At 43.7% G+C, this 20,538-nt stretch overlaps 1 protein-coding gene across 19 annotated transcripts in view; it reads right to left on the bottom strand.

The window, feature by feature from the left end:
* arvcfb (ARVCF delta catenin family member b) overlaps positions 1 to 20,538 on the bottom strand; it is a 258,481-nt gene that overhangs the window by 10,839 nt on the left and 227,104 nt on the right. For 8 of the 19 annotated variants that reach the window (XM_080467630.1, XM_080467642.1, XM_080467641.1 and 5 more), the window contains 5 exons: positions 4,906 to 5,054; positions 3,259 to 3,409; positions 2,242 to 2,434; positions 932 to 1,043; positions 416 to 503 (listed from right to left, as the gene is read on the bottom strand). In XM_080467630.1, the coding sequence (XP_080323756.1) occupies positions 416 to 503; positions 932 to 1,043; positions 2,242 to 2,434; positions 3,259 to 3,409; positions 4,906 to 5,054 (693 nt within the window). Of the gene's footprint in view, positions 1 to 415; positions 504 to 916; positions 1,044 to 2,241; positions 2,435 to 3,258; positions 3,410 to 4,905; positions 5,055 to 20,538 lie in introns of all 19 variants that reach the window. The other 11 variants (XM_080467636.1, XM_080467640.1, XM_080467637.1 and 8 more) reach the window with 3 other exon arrangements.

The raw sequence follows: 20,538 nt of genomic DNA, 5'->3' as shown, positions 1-20,538 counted from the left end.
AAAAATATCAAACATGAACACTGATAATGAAAATGCACTGCAACCTATTTGCATTTTAATTCTGTATTCACAATGATTAAAACCACCTTTTTAAATTCATAGGTAAGACACAGTTTGATAGTGTTTGTACATCTTTGAACATGTCACAGACATGAAATGAGATATTTTCCCCTCTGAGGCGAATTTGTGCTGGAAACTCGGACGTTTGAACAAACTTATAAAGCTGATGTGCACGCAATGCAGCATCTTCTTTAATGGAATTTGTTGATCATAACAAATATCTCTTTGGTCTTCACATTTGAATCAGACATTGGACAAATTACGATTTAATATCTGTTTAAATGAACCCCCCCCATCAACTCCTCAAAACAGGAAACAGACATCAACTAAGCCTGACAAGCACAGAGTGACTGACCTTGGTTCTTCTCCATCAGGGGCAGAGTGGTGTCATCATAACCAGGCTTCCCATTCTTGGTTGCTTTCGGGGTGGTGGTGGCCGCGGGCTGCGAGACGAGACGGAGGAAGCAGCATCGCTCTCATGTCATCCAACGACAACACGCAAGTCAAATGTACCGCGGAACAGGACGGCTTCATTCAGCGTAATACTTAATGGCGAGTCGAGACGGAACAGATTGTAATTCCTACCATTATACCGGATAATTGTCTGGAGTTAATTACGTTGCCTTAATGTCGTACGTGTGTAATATCATGCACAAGTGTGTTCCAATTTCAGTCGCTGGAGATTTTTCCTTAATTATTTTACAAAATTAGGAGTGATTAATGACACCGCTAACACTTTTTGTTATGCAAAGACTCACTTAGTGATACTTCATTAATGGAAAGTGAGTATATGAATTACTCATCAAAATGTTTAGCTAATACGTGTCAAAGTCCAAGACTGAAGGAAATCGTCTACCTCACAGTCGTGTACCTGGAAGTGGCTCTTATTCCAGCCGTCCTTGGTCAAAGCGTTTCTCAGCTCCTTGTAGCTCCAAACCGTCTGCAGCACGTGGGACGCCGCCTTTGTTTCGCGTGCTGATTGGCTGAGCACAAGACAGCAAAAAAAAAAAAAAGCCAGACTGTCAGAAACGCAGTATAATCCAAATCCAGTGACAGGTGGTTGTGCTGCTGCAATGTGTTGAACACTCAGAGACCTCTAGTCCCAAGAGTAGCTTTGGGGTCTGCTTTTTAATTCATAGACTGACGAGCGCACATTTCCTTTCATTAGCTACCTCTGTGCCACAAGTATTAATTACATGTGGGTGGGGGGGTGGGGGGGGGGTCACTTCAAAGAAGACTAATCTCATGAGGCTGACAGGAAACACTGCTGTTTGGGCTGTGAATGAACCGAGTGTATTCACGTTGATTAGAGTGGCTCTCCATATGATCAATACATGGCCACACGGGGGCAAGTCTTTGAAAAGTGCTCTTGATCTTACATTAAAAGTGTGCTGCAGTGCAGGCGTACTTTATTTTGCCATGATTAGCGCTGCGCTAATGCGAGGCACCTCTTGAAAATATCAAACTGAACACTCACTTATATAAGCAGAAGCTTCAGAGGCCACCCGAGTTAAGAATAGCCTCCGGTTCTGAAAGCCTGGTAATTAATGCGTGGTGGGCCGTAATGTCTGTATGCTCGGGCTTGTTAGGATATAGTATTGTGCTCGCCAAGCTACTGCCATTAGAGACACATTACATTATCTCCCATGAATACTAATATAGGGGCTCAAGATGATTGCTTTGAAGGTCGTACTGTCATTAAAAAATACACTGCGCGACATCTCAATAATATATTGACAGTTTTGACCATCTTTTTTTGTTTGCCGTGTACAATGGAGACTTTTATTATAGACACATGGATATAATAACTTCAAATAAGAAGTATGTTTCAGTAAATTATCCCAAATGATAGAAGAGCGGCTGTGGTTCCATTATGGCTTGAAGTCTGGTGTCATGGATAGAAAAGTCTTGGTTCGAATCCAAGCTTTCTGTGTGAAGGTTACATGTTCTCTATGTGTGTGTCTGCCTTTTCTCCCACAGCCCAAAAAACAAGCATTTGAATCTAATTGATAACTCCCAATTCTATTTAAGTGATAGCTGGGATCAGCTTTATCACCCTGCCACCCTGCGCCGTTTAGAAAAATGGATGTTTGGGGAAAAATGGTGCTGCTTTAGATGACGTCGGTCAAACCATAAAATACTGCATGTCGATCACACTGCAAGTATTCGTTGAGTTTCTACCTGGTCCTGTTGATGGCGACCAGCTTCTCGATGGCCTGGGCCTGAATGAGGGATCGAGCGTTTTCGGAGCTGTCGGTGACGATCTCGTGGATGGTGTTGAGGATGGCGACCACGGTGTCTTCCTCCAGGTTCTTGGCCGGCCGCTGCTGCCCACTGGGGAGGTTGCTCACCAAATCCCGCATGGCGTAACTTCCTATGAGATGAATGAGTTAAAAATATACATCAAGTGTCATAATAACTCCAAGCTCAACCCTTTATTGGGCCCTCAGCAGACAGGAACGTGGATGATGTTCACGCCATTGCACGCCATTTATTGAGAAGCAAAATCGGTGTAAAATGGACCATAATAGAACATAGTTCAAGGTTTATGACTTAAAGTTTTTGTGTAAATTGGATTTTTTTTCCCACTGAATTTCTGTAAGCGATTTCAAAATGTAACACCTTCAGAGTTATCTACAATAAATGTTGATAAACATTCACCCAAAGCTGATACTTGTTTTGTGTGTACTGTAAATAAATATAGTGTCACCATTTTAATATTTGATCAGATTTGCACTCGAAAAGCAATAAACATGGAACGTCCATTAATAGGAGGAAAGTGTTGCTTTTCCAAACCAAACGGATGAAATGCATCAGTGTCTATGTGATTATAGAAGCAATTTCAAGTGTCATGTCGTGTCATTATTTATATATTTTCTCGGAATCCTGCACAAGTAACACCTATTTCCTTGTAGTTTTGGACTGAGCAGTCCAAGGTAACCAACTGAACGGAGTATCTTCCACAGTTACTGTGTGTTCATTCTTTGCTATATTGCAATAAAATGATTATTCATTTAAATATTTGCTTGTAAATATGAGCACTGCTTAAGTCAAGGCTGTAAGACACTGCATTTCCACATATATCTCAGGTTTGTTGTTGCAGTACCCGCCCAGGATCACTACAAACATCCACTGCATCTGAACCCATAATAATTCTAAAGTCTCTGATGAGTGTGTGTGACACTGCAAATGATTTACCAATCAGATCCTTGTTGCGGCGGTCGATAGACAGGTTCCGCAGTGCGATGGCCACGGCCCGGACCACCTTGTCAGAGTCGGAGCGAAGCAGTTCCACCAGGATGGGAAGACCTTTCTCCTTCCGCACCGTGGCTCGGATGTAGTTCGACCACTGCAGAATAGAAGCAGGGAGTGCTTTGACTGGCTTCTCATAACATCAGCCGTTAACCAGGAGGGGAGGCTGAGTGAGGACAGGCTGCCAGCAGCTTCCTGTTTGACATTCATGCAGATCTGCAGATTCCCTCCAGAGAGCTGCCCAGCGTGACCACGCTTCTTTTCTTCTGACCGCTGGGGAACCACCGCTTTCCAGGTCACCTTTGTGACAGCAGTCCAGGGAGGATCAGACCTTTCTATTCATGCAAATGCTTTCAAGCTAACGCATGCCCACGTACACTCAGTCATTCACTCACTGAATACAAGATGGCAAATCTGCACTCCTCGTTCTAGACTAATTCCCAGCATTACACAGCGGGGCTCTGAATGGACATGCAAGATAATTTGTCTTAATTTAAACATCAGTGCATTTTACTTCTCATTTTTTTGTAACATGAAACATTAAGTTTGACATAAAAGGGTTTTTCTGTTGAGCACTGGCACCCCAAGAGATGTAATTAGGCAGTGAGATGGCACAGCGGAGCCACCAGGTGGCAGTAGTAAGCCTCAGAAATAAGTCTGATCCTGTGGTCGCAAGCTGAGGCGAAAGGATGAGGAGCATTTTAAGCAGAGGCTCTGATGTCTTCTCTGGGAACAGGACATACTTTGTCCGGGTACCAGATGTGACGAGCAGCTCCACAGGCAGACATGTTGATCAGTTTAAGCAGGTAAATCACCAGAAAGAAAGAATGATTCCACCTCAAAAATCCTCATCTTAAGCTGAAAATCACTACTGCTGAATTATTCACAACAATGAATGTGATTCTCAGCTTGAATTGAACTTATGAGACTGAAAATATCATAAGACAGTGAGTCCAGTATTTACAGTCTGACACGAGTGTGTTAAAAGCAGTGCTTTCCGGTGATGAAAGCCGGAGTGGGCTGAATGCTGGAAAACAAAGGGGGACCGCTCTAACCCGAGGTGTGTGCATAAACTGGCATCTGACAACTGGCTTTCCCTTGTTGATACTTCAACTGTCGCCTGCAAGCCAAACAGCCTCTCAGCAGCTCCTTGGCTGCTCTAATTGGGATGAATGTGCGAACCCGACTGTTGGAGGCTCTCAAATCATCCATCATCACAAGCAAGCATCTACCAGAGATGAGAGCTCAGATGAGAATGGCTTCACGCTGGTTATATAACCCCTTATCAAATCAAGCAGTGGCACCTGGATGGAAGGCCCTCGCCGAAAAAAGTGTTATCGATAACTTCCCTGTAAATTGCATCAACATGAAAATAATTCTGTGAGAGGTAAAAGTTTGGATTCTCATGGTTAAAAACTAATCCGAGCTACCTGAAGACTGATGTAATCGAGTGATCTGAAGTTTTTCACACACTTTTGCTCAAGTTATAAAACTCCACTCAAAGATCAACGACAAAGTCAAAAAGTGAGAAAGAAAAAAAAAACACGTGCAAAGAAATAATGAGGTAAGAGAATTAGTGTCTCTGTGTTGTACCTTGCCCAGCCCAGTACTCACAGTCCACTGTCCAGCACTGAGGTTCTGCAGAGCACCGGCGGCTGCCTCCAGGGTGTTGTAGTTCTGGCTCTCCGTCAGCAGTGATAGGTAAAGTCTCACCACTTCGGGCTGATACAACAACTCGAAGCCTGCAGGGAAATACACAGAGGGAAACACACTGGTTAGAGACCCTGAAAAAGACAGACGGGCCAGTTAGCTGGTGCTGGTGAAAGAGCGCCGGGGTTTAGTCGGGGTCCGCCAGGAGCTTCTGTTGGCATAGCAAAACAGGAGAAGAGCTAAAAAAAAACAACCCTCTGGTAGGTAAGAACAGACAAACTTATGAAAGGCCATTCAATTTGGACTGCAGATTGTTTTTTGTTTCATTTTCTGCAAAGTTTGTGAAAATGTACACATTTCCTTTTGCAATACATTTCGGGAAAAGGGTGAACAGTGGGAGAAATGTCAGTCCAAACTGTACATTTGGCTCCACAATGAGATCCGAGCCTTCACTAGGAAGTGCTGGAACGGTGCCTGGTATATTTCCACTGTGCAATACTAAAGCCTTACCACCGAAAAACACATCAGGATAATAAATGAGGAGAACACGAGAAGGAGAAATTATCGATCCGACAGCCCTGACCAATCCCTGAGCATTCGAGAGGGAGGTTTATCTCACTGCAGCACGAGGCATACCACCACAGTCAATCATTAGGCCTCCCTCTGATGGAAACGTAATTACATTATCAGCTATTAGACAGTGCAGGCACCAGCAAAGACAGAGGCGACGAATCACGTCGAATCAAATTTATTCATCAAGGGTTGCTTTCTTTTTTTTCCGCAAACAGGTTCATCGTTAAGTGTTTTACAAGCAGCCAACAAGACATGGAACAATTCAATTAAAAAAGGAGAAGATTTCGAGTTGTAATTCCTCTGCAAGGTCATCTCCGCCCGTTCGGCTCTCTGGCGAGTAAAAATCACACCACGGGAAAGGGAGACATCCAGTCAGATCTCAAACATTTGAACAAACCATTAATCCATTCATCTATTTTCTAAACAGCTTCATTGAATTTAAGGTCACGAGGGGCTGGAGATGATCCAGGCTGAGTGTGGGAAACTGGAGAGACACATGCTCATCGTGTAGTGGGACCAGTTCACCTGAAACTGGGAAAAAGCACAGAAAGAACGTGCAAACTCCAGAACAGAAAGACTGGAAATCAACTGAGGATGTTCCCGCTGTGAGGCCAGAGTTAGTTTGTGTTTTGATGAGCCTATATTTAGTTCGTAGTAAGAAAAATAACAATGAAGCATCACAAAACCAGCAACATATTTACCAATGGAAAAAAGTAAAAAAAGAAATTGCCTACGAGATTCAAGCACTTGAACCAGGGGTGTACAAGTCATTTTTTAAGGACCAAGTCGAGGCCAATCTGATCTCAAAGCAGCTTGGTTTTAATGCAACCGAGAATACAAGTAGGCTGCAACCTAATCTTATTGAAAGTCATGCACTTTCAATTAAATCTGTTAACCTGTTATGAACGACTTGAAAACTCCTGAAGGGAGGAAAAAGGTGCCATTTGAAATTGTCCCTGTGTTTGACAACATACCTTGGCCCTGTTTACAAGACAACGTTTTCAAGTGAAAAGGCGAAAGTTTCATTACGTTTTGTGTGTTGGTTCACACGACAACGATGCTGGGAGCCACTGAAAAATACAAAGTTTTGAAAATGGCTCGTAAGGTGAGTCCGCGGACATTCAAATGGACCGATGACAAAGTCGGATTACGGGTCAGTCTCAACTATAAAATGACTGGAGTCCAGGAGAATATGGACTCGGAGTCACGACACTCTTGAGGTAAATATTGTTATTATTGTCAATCTACTTGCGCATGTATGGAAGAACCCCATTTACCCATTGGAGCAAGTTCAAAATGTTTAGCATAGAAAATTATTCTCTTTACGTCTGTGGTTTCATTAATAAAACAAACGACAGCACCCACAAGTGGCCCTACATGAAAACTGCATCGGTGTTAGCATTCCTGCCGTTTCCGTGTCGATGCAAAAACTTTGTGAAACAAAAACAATGTGTTTTCACTTGAAACATCATGTTAACGGAGCTTAAGGTGAAAAAAAAAAAAGACTTGTTTCTTACAACGTAAGATGTCAGCAGCTTTTAGCGTGCATGTTTTCACTCACCCTCACAGAACAACTTTGATGCTAATGCTGTTACTAACCAATAAATTAGCTTTCAGCGCTGCATCAATGATGTCAGCTCGGGGGATTGCTGCCGGTTTTGAATATTAGCGTAGCTAAAGAGTGCCATCGCCGGAGGAGCCACAGTTTCTTTCGTTGAAAAACTGCTGTTAACATCTTTATTTTCAGTTAGCAGAGTCATCCTGCAGAGCGGTTTTGGCCCACTGGCCAACGCTGATCCAAGTAGAAGCAGCGTTTTAGGTGATAGCGTTGAGCCAGAATCAGCTAATACACGCCAAGGTTTTAACAGACGTCACTAATCCAGATCAAAACTGAGCTGACGCTTTGAAACTGCCGGCAAAACTGGCCTTTTACAGAAATACAGCTCCCTTCCTATCCTCTACAAGAACACACAAGCGATGTGAAATCCTTCTTCCGTTGCTCCAGGATCAAATAAACGGAAATATAACCCAGTGTTTCTTCTCATGTCCTTTGAGACCAGCACTTTCAAGGTCCTCCTTGAAAACCCCAGTATTATGTGGGTAGGAACATATGGTAGCCATCTTTGATTTGTGCACACGAGTTCACGAGGCCCTGGTGCATTTTCTGAGATGTAGAGGAAGAATTTCTCCATTATAAACGTAGCTCGGGAAATATGAACATTAATCATATCCCATAAAAGTGCATCGTAAGGTAGCGTCTCTATTTTTTGGACCAACTCATTTTAGAAAAGAGAATCGAAAACAGCAGCACGAGGGAAAACGTCACTTTGTGCTTGAAAGGCACAACATAAACTGACGTTTGTGCCTGGAAATCCACAACGCACACCCGTAATTTGCAGACACACAGCGGAAGCTCGGGTGCTCTGTCATGTCGCCAGATTCAGACACAGCAACATAGTTGTTAACACTGGGAAAGCTGGGTTTCTCTTCCCTGTGGCGTTCCCCCTCGAGATCCTGCCTCCAGAATGTGTGTGGGAGGAACTACCAGACTGCTGAATGTTACTGGAGGCTCTGCACCAGGAGGCTTGAACTTATTTTTTAAAGAAGCAGCAGAATGAAGAGTCGGCAGACCCCGGTTATGAACATGTGCTGGAACATAGATCACATGAATGGTTCTTTCTCGGGGGCCACGCACGAGGGGAGAGCCTGCGAAGCGGACACTCAGCAACATTCTGCACACGCCTCATATTTCTGGGCCTACTGGGTGCACACTCAGCAAACTGGATGACAAACATTTCATCTCCGAGGCAGAGTGTCTCTGCAAAGTGTCAACCATGTTGAACCTTGTATAGATTGCATGCCATTCCAGCCTAAAGCGGACTATACACTGGGCCACTGTGGCCATCTCAGATGAAAGACAGGCAAGTGTGGTAATATTTTGGACTTTGGTTTAAAACCTCTGGTCTTTCGTCCTCGAGGCCTCGGATGGTCATTGTCATTGGCGACTGTCAAGTTGTTGTCTACAGACTCGCTGCTTCATTAAGCATTAAGGAACTGGCTGTGTGGCGGAGTGCGTGACGTTCCATATAAACAGTGAAGAAGTAAGTTGTGCAGTGGTCAGACTAGAGGCTGGAGAAGTGGGTTCAAATCCTACAGTGGACAGGTCACCACTGTGGGGCCCTGAGCATGACCCTTGACCCCATCAGCTCCCTGCGGTATCTTAATGTGGCTGCCACCGCATCCTTTAAATAGGATGGGTAAATGAGGTAAAAGGAATCCAAGGGGACTAACAACGTATGATGACTTTAGTTTAGTTTTTCGTGGCCAGTGTTTCTCATCTGCTGGTCACCATGGTAACGGTGAATTCCCTTTGTGGAGGAAATTAATGTGTAGCAGTCATTGTAAGTGGCAACTTGTTAACTGAACTTTATAATTGATGGTTTGTAGGGTCCTGTTTGGGTGAACATGATCATTTACTATAAAGGATATAGTTACAAAGAAAATATCAAAAATATTCTTTCATTCTTTTTCTAGTCCATTCTCTATGAGCTTTTAATTAAACTGTCCACACTTTTTAAATGGAGCTTTATCATTTCAACCTGTTTTTTTTTTTTTTAAAGGAGCTCATGAGAAATAAAAGTGAAATCTATGAACATCTAGTTTTACAAACGAGGAAGCCGAGACCTAAATCACAACAAAAGGAAAATTTAAAAAAGTGGAATTGACTGGTCCTTTATTGAGTCAGGGACAGGTTCTGCCACGGCTTTCCCTCAGCCTCTTTAGTTGGGCTTAATGTCAGATTAAGTTTTCTCTGGTATCACCTAATCAGCACCAACATGGTGTATCGAGTTGGTTGTGTCAGCTGCGCCTGGGCCGTCTGTGGGCCAGCCATCAGTTTGTTATGTAGAATAACAATTCAGACAAAGAGATGACAAACCGTCAGAGTGGCAGTGGGATATATATTGACTGAGCAGTGGGCAAACCAGAGTCCTGAACACTCGAAGGAAAAAAAACCTCAATGAGATTACCTTAATTTGAAGTATTGGGTGCGTGTACAGAGGAATGTGAAAGTGTGTTTTTTTCTTTCTTTCAACCACATAAAGAGCCACAGACATTTCAAAAATAGAAACCGTGAAATCTTTAAAAGTATGAATGCAGGTATAAAAAACAGCCGATACTTTAAGGATAAACTCTGCATTTGAATGTAAGCCCAATAAAATGAGGCTGAGGAACATGTTTTATATTACACATGAATGTATATATAGGCTTACCTTTGAGTTTATTTAGGATATTAGTAAAAACAGGAAAAATCTTAAGATATTGGTACTTACAGCATTAATAATCAAATTGTGGCTCAAATGACTGAAGGTAATCTCAAATGAACTGCTCGCAACAACAATGCTCTTTATCATGACCAAACAAATACATACATGGTGGTGGTGTAAGTGGCTTCGGCAATTTTTACTTATTGGATTCACGTTCGTTGCACTTCGATTTGTTTGTGTCAGATGCTTTTAGCAAAACAGGTCTGGGAAGCAGGAGTATCCGGATAGTTATCAATCACATATTTTCCTAAAAAGATGGATTACTCTTGTTGCATGTAAGCAGCACTTTAGTTTTGGAGTTGAAGGAGCCAATATTGTGCGAATATGATGCTAAATACAGTAACACGTAATAGAAAACGATTGAAAAATTATTTAAGTGTAAAGATATATTACTCAAGTCTATTTATAGTCTCCTAATACACTTTCAGGCACAAATGTTCAGAAATCTGATAGTTTATTACAGCGAGCACACACACACACACACACGCACACACAAATAAATCAAAAAAGAAAAGAAAAGAAAAGAAAAAATATAAGTACATTAAAGTGTAACATCGGTGCCAGCTCCCAGCGAGCTCACCCCCGCGTGTATCCTTCCACAGCATACGTGTTGGCATGGCCAACATCATGCACACACACACACACACACACACGCACGCACGCACGCACACACACACACACACACACACACACACACACAAAGCTGTGGCCTCCTTAAAAAACTCCTGCTGAGCTTTAATACCAGACCAGCACACACCAACACATTGGGCTTTGCCACACACAAACACAAATGGGCACAGTCGGTCATGCATGAAGGAAATGCTCCGTAGATCTAAGCTCCATAAATGAGGGGCGAGGGGAGGAGCAGCAGGTTATTTTTCAAAGCTGGAGACGATGGCGACAACTCCTGCAATTGAGGCGAAGCTCAATTAGTGCCCGGGCACTGAAGGGAAGGAGTTCTGTGGCGCTGTGGTGCACGGAAACTGGGTCAGATAGAAAAAGTTCCACTAAAGTGATTGAGTGATGCACAGAAAAGAGATGTAGCGTTCACTCGGTTCAAGTGGCTTCAGTATTGGCTGCAATTAACGGCAAGGTGTAGCAGTGTGACAGGCTGGTAAATGATAATGGATTACCTGCTGGCTGAGGGACACGCACGCACGCACACACGCACGCACGCACACACACACACACATACATAGACTTGTAGAACTGTTTTTGTGGGACTTTATTAATGACAAATTGTCCCTCCTCCTACAGTAACCTTTTTTATCCCAACAATTGGCCTAATTTATTATATTTGGTATGAATCATTCTAGATTACATGTATATTGCATGCATTTCATAGGTGATCACTTAAGATTTAAAGCAAATAAATCTGAATCCTGATGAGAACATTTCTGGTTTCAATGGAGAAAAAGTCCGTAGATAAACTTTGGAAGCCAGTTTTTCAAATGCATTAAAAACAGACGTGATCACAAACAACTGAAACATTTTCATAAGTTGTGATTCACAACGTCAATTAATCTATAAACTCCGCCTTCTGCCTCACAACAATATCCATCATTAACTCTCCAACCTTCTATGGCTGTCTGGATTTATTTAGATTTAATGGCTGAAGAATGGTCAAAAGAAATATGCACTGAGAGCTTCTACTTATTCTTCTGTCAATGTGGGAGATATTCAAAGATATGCAAAGTTCTATTTTCCTGATTTTGGCTAGTTTGTGACTTTTATAAATATCATCAGCAAAGCAGGGAGCTATGAGAATTAGTCACGCTGAATCCTGTCAGTGATAATAGGATAGGAGCATAAGAGTTATTTATAAGTATAACCTTATGGTGACCAATATGTAAGGCCAAACAAGGCAGGTTGGGACCGACAAGAGAGAATTACAGAACATACACATGTACAGATATGTGTCTCTTGAAAGAAAATACATTTTACTTGTCCTTCGTTAACCATACCTATAATACTTCTGCGCTATCTTTAACCCTTATTAGAGCTTATTTTATGTAAGTCTACGCTACAATTATCCACCTCAAAAGGTGGATGATTTTCTTTGTAGGTCCCCATAACAGTAATAAAAACCTGCCCCCCTACCATACCTACAACCATACATGTATGTGAACATAAATGAAGGCTCTTTTCTCAGATTCACATATTCGGACAAACAACTCAGTGACACAGTTCTCTGGAGTAATCTTCTTTACTCTCAGACCGTTAGCTGCATTCAAGCAGAACCGGATACAAACCTCTGCAAACACCTTTGTACACACACAAATCCACAAACACACCCTCGCGTAACAAAAAGCAGGAATTCAGTCTTCCTACACAGTGTACAGGGTCCCTTCCTGCATCTATACAAACACCCCATTTATTCGCTGCTCCATTTCCAGCATACTTCCAGCACACAGCACTTCCATCTAAACGGGGCGGACATGATGGCGTTTCACTTTCTACAACTCATAGGGGAGTTTCACAGAGCCGTGAATGGAATAAAGAGAGATAGCAAGGGACAAAGAGAGTGACAGACAGATAACAGCTAGGGGAAAAAAACCCTCCTATCTCTCACACTCAGTCATTTTTCCAGCAACAATACTGTCTTTGCAGGTGAGTGTCGGAGAAAGACAAAGACATTGGAGATAGAGTCAGAGAGTGAGAGGAGAAATGCTGACCACAAGGTCAATCACATTCTCTATGGCGAAACAAACAAACGAGACCGTTCCAGTGGGCAAACGTCAAGTCAAACAGTCTCGTTCCACATCTGAAACTTATGCACATTTAACCCCGCCAGCCCCATGTTTTTCATGTGAGAGTGTCTTTCTATAAGTACAGGCAGGCAGATGGGAGAGTGCAGCGCTAATGAAGACTTTCTCAGGGCAGAGCCGCAGCCGGGAGATGGCCAACGCAGCACATCATTAAAAGTGGTTTGCCACCGATATAATAATGGTCGTGACTCTCTGGGGTTCATTAACAACCAAAAGGTGAGCAGTGGAGCCACATAAACAAAACAAGTAAATTGGCAGGGTTTTTATTTTTTTGGGAGGGGGGGCTTAAGAATGCCTTCGATACTGAGAGTCATACAGAGCTTAGAAAAAAGCTATTTTGTTGTTGTTTACGATGCTTGGAGAGGCACCTGAAGGATCCGGTTTATAGTAGGGTCAATCTACTGATAGATGACAGACCATTATAATTGAAACAATCATTGTAATTCATCCTTCAACAAAAGTAGGGCAAGTTCAGAAAACTCTGTTGGTTACATGACATTTTCAATCTTCTGATGAACGGTTTATTTGTCCATCTGTGCAAACAAATATGCCACCAACAGATTGCAATATGACCTTTTTTTCCCCCTGCAATTTATTTTAGCTTGTTTTCTTACTTTGGAGCAAACAAGTATAGAAGGTACCAGGTTTTGCAGTTGAGGAATGTATGCAAATATGAAAGCTGAAATCGAGACGTGTTAGAAATGGATGGCACAGTCCTTGGGGATACGGAAACAAAATCTGCGGTCTGTTCGGAAGCTTAAGTATTACTAGAGGAGGTGACGTCTTCTGAAATCAGGAGATTGGCTCAGGATTTAGAAATCTGAATCCCATTTGTATGCTACAGATACACCTTAACATCAGGTGTGAATGTAATTAGGCTCTGATTTGAGGTGTATGCTAATGTCGGGTGTAAATTACACAGAAGTGCACTTAATTGACTTTCAAATTGTCTTCCCACTGCTCTGTCTTCTGCAATTTATGTTGAGGCTAACCACTGTGGCGGTCTGCTCCTCCACGTAGGCTGCACTCAAAACAAACACTGCTTTGCAAATACAATTGGACCCGAGTTTGATCCGGCTGATTTAAAACATGCGAGCGGGAAAACGTGACGGAGGGACGCTTTCCCTCGTCATCCACTGTCCACCCGACAAAACAGAGTCTGCAAAGGCCACTGACCCTCCAGTCACCCCTTCAGTGTGACAGGGTGCAGGAGTCACAGCTTGGCTTTTCTCCTCTCAGTTGGCCCTCGCCACAGATTGGCATCTCTATGGGCAGCGCAGCCCCAGGGCAGCACACATTAGCATACCCACATGGTGGTTGGCCTTAGTTTGTTGGATGTTGGCAGAAGGTGGCAATTGGCCCGTCCCTGGGACAGCGACCCATCGGTTTTGGGAAACAAAGATGTCCGGGCAAAAGGGGAAGGGGCAGAGAAAAAAAGGCATAGAGGATCAAAATGGAAAGATATTACTGAAGGCATAAAGAAAACGTGGGGCACAGACAGTCCCCCGTCTCACTCTCTTCCTCCGTCTTTGTCGTTTCCCAGCAGGAGTCCTGCTTCAACACTACCAAAAGTCCGGGCTGAGAAAGTTTCCTACCATCTAGCACAAAAGCACCCTTTGCAACAAGATGCCTCAATAGTGACGAGGGAGTTCTTCCTCTTCCCGGTCCTGATAGGTCAGAAAAGTCCCGCTGTGGAATTTTTGTCCTTAGAGGACACGTCAACACCAGCAACGATACAGCTGACAAAATAACACAAAGCTGTTCCTAGAACTCCTGGAACAGAGTCTGTTTTGAAAAAGTACAATCTGTCCAGCTACAGACCTTAAACTTTGGACACAAACACAGAACCTGTGGGGTTTTTCACTCTTGAGCCGCGGTTGTATCAGTTTTCTGAGGCTCACGTAAGAATGTGCCTCGCAGCTACTGGGCCTCTCACTGCATCAGCGGCGGTAAAGCTCCGCTTGTTTGTTTCGAGTGTCTCTCCTGCTAATGTAATCGTGTTTTAAGGCCTCAGGTGGAGGTCATGTTTGACCAGATTAGAATCTGTGTGGGTGCAAATATTATTTCCCTTTGGATGAAAGACATATTGACAATATGTGTCACTTTTTGGACTGTGTGGGTGTAAGAAGCAACTTTCATAACAAGCAGCTTTTGAACAAATTTCTTTTGAACTTAGTATGAAGTAATGCTCACACATGTTTTTGTCAGATCGCCCACCGGGGAAAAAACAGGCCACTTAAGTGGTGCAAGCTCTCAGTTTTATACTGTAACCACTCACTGGCCCATTCATGTCTGACACAAGGAAAAGCTGCATGTCACACATCCAGGTGTTTTTATTTGAAAATCGTTGCTGAAGATCTTGTCTTCTACACTTATCTATTCATGTGCACTCATTCCTGAAATATGGGACATGTGACAGCACTTCAGTGCTTTACTGTGAATGCACAAGTGCAAGATGTTTATGGCTACGCAGACATTAAATAATCTGCCAGGCAACTGAACATTTCAGGTGGAAAATACACACAGAAGAGTCTGCTTGCTCTTTGATTTTTATGCATCTTTATCTTGTCAATATTATTCCTACTTTTGTTTAAAGTTCCCTTCCCCCTTGATTATCTGAATAAAGGTGTGTTTTTAGGGTTGTCTGTTCCATCTTTTTCATTATGTGCACATCCACTCTTTTGAATACCTTTGCATGATTTCTTTCTACTGAAAGCTTCCCCTGTAAAAAAAGATATGAAACTGTGTTTTTTACACTGCCTCAGAGTCAAGGCTTCGGGTCCTGTCAGTCTACCCATGTTACAAATGATTGTTCCTATTGTTGCTTCATCTTAACGTCTCTTATCCTTTCTCCCTCATCACCTCTTGTGTCTCCACCGCAAATACAAAATTTCCAATGCTGCTTCTTCTACCTGTGTAGACAATATGTAGAAATGAGAGAGTACACAACGTTGCCATGGAAACCCCTCTTCATTCAGCCCTCATTTGAGACAGTTGGGTGAAACAGCAAAACAAGAAAAAGAGAAAAATGCTGCATTTCATTCTTTGCGTGACATGACACAGTAGACCACTCGTGTCTATGACGGATTTCACTCAGACGTAACGTGTAAAATGCAAGAACTAGACAGCCAATTTGGCAACTGGAGTTGATGTGACGTGGAGATCTTTCACGTCTAGAATTCCTCACAAACTAAACAAAACACTAACTTGAAAACTGCAATTAGTGGCTGCACCCTTCTTGTGCCGGGTGTGTATTCAGTAGCACAGCGCCATCAGACGCTCGAGTATCTGAGAGTGGAGAGACGTGCGCACGCTGCTTTTGACTGCATCAGTGTGTGTCACCGTGCATGTGTGTGTTTTGGAGTGTGGAGCGTGTCTCAGTATCACCTTGAGTGCCTGTTCTCCTAACGCAGGCAAGTCACGTCCTCCGCCAGACACAAACGAAACCAAAAACTCAGGCAACAGCAAGAGGCTGCCGACAGAAAGAGATAGAGGGGAAGAAATAGATAGTGCGGGAAAGAGATAAAGAGTGTGGGAGAAGAGAGAAAAGAGGGGGAGAGAGATCCCACAGAGAGAAGCTGTGTAAAGGGAAGTGGCGGACAACGGGTTTTCTATTTCCCATTCGGCAGTTCCGGTTGCTCAACTGAGTCCTGAGAGTCTGAAACACAAGCTGGAGTTGTCGGACGATGTTGTGCGATCACCACACATTTCCCAACATCTCACAAAATTCCACATCTGACACGGAAATCTCAGGAAATTGTGTATCAACAGAAGTCAGGAGGAGGAGGAGGAGGAGGAGGAGGAGGAATGCAAAATACAGCAATAATGGAGAGATGAATGTGGACGGGAGAGTTGACCAGAGAGCAGCGTTATTCCAGGCAGCGGATTAGAGGACAATGACCAGTAGGATAAGGTTGAATTGTGAGAAGAAATCACTGCAAAAACAGCAATACAAAGGGGAAAAAAGAAGCCATCCACAATCTCTGCAGCACAAACTAAATGATGTTCTCTGCAGTTTGGCGAGGGGGTGAGGGGTGTGGGAGTGTTGGAATTTGGGTGTCCAGCCGATGGGGAACAAGGCAAGATAATCCTGTGGACTGCTGCTCCGGAGCGTGTTGGGAGGGCGGGCGGGCTGGAGCGGTGTGTTAATAGAGATATGGCAGCGGCTGGAACGAGGGCTGAAGATAGCGGCCGAGGATGGAGCAGAAGTGGAGTGGAGTAAAGTGGGGGGTGAACGGGCTGCAGTCCCACGGATAGAAAGAAGACAGACGTAGCGTCTATACACATACAGATTAGAGCTACATGCATGTCTCTGTTGCTTTAAACTATTTGTATTCATCCACTTTCTGTACTCGCGGTCATTCCAGTAAGACCACAGGTGGTGGAGCAAATCCCAGCTGACGTCAAGAAAAGGACAACAAACATTTTCAACAGATCGAGGATTTGATGTCAGAACTAATACAGTGAAGCACGACTTCATCCAAGCACACATTCATACCAAACAGCTGCGGAGCCATCAGACAACCGTTCCCCTGTCCTGCTGAAGAGCTCGGGGAGACGGCAGGTTTAAAACAGCACACGAGGAATCTGGACATGTCTTCTTGAAAAACCAGGGTGGTTTGTTGGAAACAAGGTTGCATATATCAGAAAAGAACTGCCAAATAATCTCTGCACTGGGGTGATGTGCAACTCACTTTAACACAGGTTTTAGAGGTTGACTTAAACAAAAGACGACTGCTAACTGACCATGTTTAGGTCAATTTGAAATCGTTGGGCTTGCCTCTGTCCAGTTACAAATTAAAAAAAAAAGAAAGAAAAAAAAAAGCCTTTTTATTCGAGGTTGATTACATGAATCATTTTAAGAATGCAGGAAATATTCACCTAAAAACTCTAAATAAATCCTATTTGATGAAAAGATAAGCAGCAAATTCCACTGCAATGGTCACGAAAGAGCCTTTTTAGTTCTTGAGGAATTGTTTCAATCAGCTCTAAACAAAGACGAAATAAAACAGGAAAGCCTCAAGTGAACTCCACCCAGCTGGTCCACAACAGTCTGACCAGTGGCCATAAAACAGGTTTATTCTCTGCAGCCTGAGGCCGCCATCGTGCATCAGCGATGCACGATGGCGGCTGTGACGTTGTCAGACGTTGGACGGATTTCCTGTGTCAGGTTTGGTTTCAGCAGCCATCTCTCATTCAATCACACACACACACACACACACACACACACACACACACACACACACACACACACACACACACACATAGTTGTGGCCAATTTTGCCTGGGTGATATTTTCTCTTGCTGCTACACCCTGACAAACAATATCCTCTCTAATAGCTATATAATACCACCCTCATGGTCAAGGGCACAGTGCAGTGTGTGTGTGTGTGTGTGTGTGTGTGTGTGTGTGTGTGTGTGTGCGCGTGTGTGTGTGTGTGCGTGCGTGCGTGTACACGCGAGTCAAATGAAAGGCAGCGAGGATGAGTCGACTTGCCTCCGCCGGCTCAAATGAACCCATCGTCAAATCAAACGTGCATTAAAATCCCAAAATGCCTGTGATTACAGACTCGTCAAACAGATTGGCGGAGATGCTTGAAAATCCCCTCCAAAAAGCATTTCATGTCACCCTCTTCCCACTCGCTCTTCCCGCTTCTCTTACATAAATAGACGCTTCTTCTCAGACTGTTTAAACTTGCCTTTCTTCTTCTTCTTCTCTTTCATGGCTGTTGTACGGTCACAGAAATGCTGTTTGAACACTGAGACCTTGGCCTTTTCCCTCTCAGACTAACTTGTTTGCACACACATCCTGTGCTCCTTCTGAAAACGAGCTTGAAAACTAGGGAATTATCTTCTAATACAGAGTATTACTCTGACTTTGAACAGTTTTTATTGCGTGCCCGCCGGCATTGAACTATACTCCGCTCCTTGTGACCCTCTCTTTGGATCGTACGCGAGGACAGCAGTCCTCCGGGTGCATTTAGCTGCTCCTGTTTACAGTCTAGACTGTTTACGACCAATATTTCATTTACTGCTTACCAGTAGCAAGACAGCGGCGAACACTGAAGGGGCTGTTTTTCTCTTTTCTAAGCCTCTGTTGTAGCTCCAGCGATGCCAGTCAGCCGCCATTAATCTGCTTTTAATTAGATTAAAGCGCCTCTCGCAGAAACAGGAAGCGGCACTCTTGTGCCTCGAACGGGGCCAAACAAAGGCCCCGATTGGTGAGTAAATCTCACCACACTTCCTCCGACTTCCCTGGAATCGCTCTTGTTTCATAATTATCACTTTGCTCCGTCTGCTGAGGTTCGGGGAGAAAGGGGGAGGCGAATGACATGGTTAATCATCTGAAAAGCCTGATGTCACCGGCTACAGTGAGAGCCCGGTACTTTTTTCTTTCAGAACCCCGCAGAGAGTCGTAGGAGGAGACGAGGGGCACTGGGGTTTTTTTAAAAGTGAGGAAAGTTTAGATAACTTGAGAAACGGTTGACTGCGGCCACTGCTGCAGTGGGCGGCGGCACTGCTGAGTTAATGCACTGCTGGGAATCGGAGGTGCCCCACTAGCCGTCACCAAACACAGGTGGATAAATGCTGCCATGCATCAACACACACAAACACATGCTAATCTGCAAGGACTTCACTCCACTAACGATGCGCAGAACAGCTTCTCCTCATTCAGACCTCCGAGGAATTGCATTATTATGCAAACCTCTTTATATTTCCAACAAAAGACAAGGTGTTTCCACTTAAACAAGCCTTGCGCTCCCCTCATTTGTTTTTTAATCCTTGGCTTATTATCACTCCTTTCATCACTCCTCTTCTGTGCGCCAAGGCTCATGAGAGGAGGACGGGGAGTTGAAGTGGGGAGTCGCAGTAGCTAAAATGTCAGCTGCACGCCGCTGGCTACTCACATAATTAGTCTATTTTCTGTGTTACGCTTAGTTTTATTATCCGAAACAAAGGCAGAAAAGTGACTGGCAGGAAGGGGGCGTTAGCTTCAAGCGGCGGACACCGTGGACGGCGCCGCCGCCAACAGATGATGTGGCTGAGTCAGATTGAGGCCTCGTCCACACGAGCCAAAACGATCTTTTTTTCTCCCCGGGGTTCTTAAAAGAAATTCCGTGCACATGTCACTATGAACACGGCTCAACACGACCCATCAGGGCATGTAGTACATATGCCAGGCCTTTAGGGGTGCTGTGACTCACCAAATACACCAAAAATGCAGAAGAAGTGTGTGCGTGTGTGTGTGTGTGTGTGGGGGGGGGGGGGGGGGGGGGGGGGGGGGGGGGGGGGTAACGTCATCTTTTTTCCTCTGTTTATCCAACGTTCCAACGTTTTCGAGTGAAAATAGTTTGACTTCATAGTTTTTTAGTTGATAGTAATAACAAACCACCTTCCTCGTATGTCCATACAAATGTCAGAGTACTCGCTATTGTTAATGTTTATAACATATTGTTCTATGTGCGCATGTGTGTGTAGTTTCATCACAAAAAAAAAACAACAAACTGCGCCAACTCGTGGCCTTGCATGCTAACTACATTGTCTCCAGCGTTTCTGCTGTTTCCGTGCAAACAGACATTGTTTTCAAAACGTTGCTACCAGTACAAACCACGACACCACCGACCTTCAAAATCCACATGAAATATATTCACTTATCCAGTCAAACCTTTAGCGACAGCACACATGAATATGACATGTATTCAGATACACGTATCAAACCACAGGGAACGTGGACAAGAAAAGGCTGTGATGTGCAACAACTAACTAAATTTAGTATTTTGATGATAAGGCTAAATAAACAAATACTGTATATGGATGCATTGCAGATTCTTGACCCAGTATTAATCGCAGCAGTCTTGAATTCTGTTTCTGTGAAAAATGTGTGGCAATTAAACACAAACTATTGCAAC

The sequence above is a fragment of the Lipophrys pholis genome (genome assembly GCF_963383615.2).
Source record: "Lipophrys pholis genome assembly, chromosome: 7".
NCBI classification, from domain to species: Eukaryota; Metazoa; Chordata; class Actinopteri; order Blenniiformes; family Blenniidae; genus Lipophrys; species Lipophrys pholis.
This window is presented reverse-complemented; position numbering and strand designations above follow the sequence as displayed.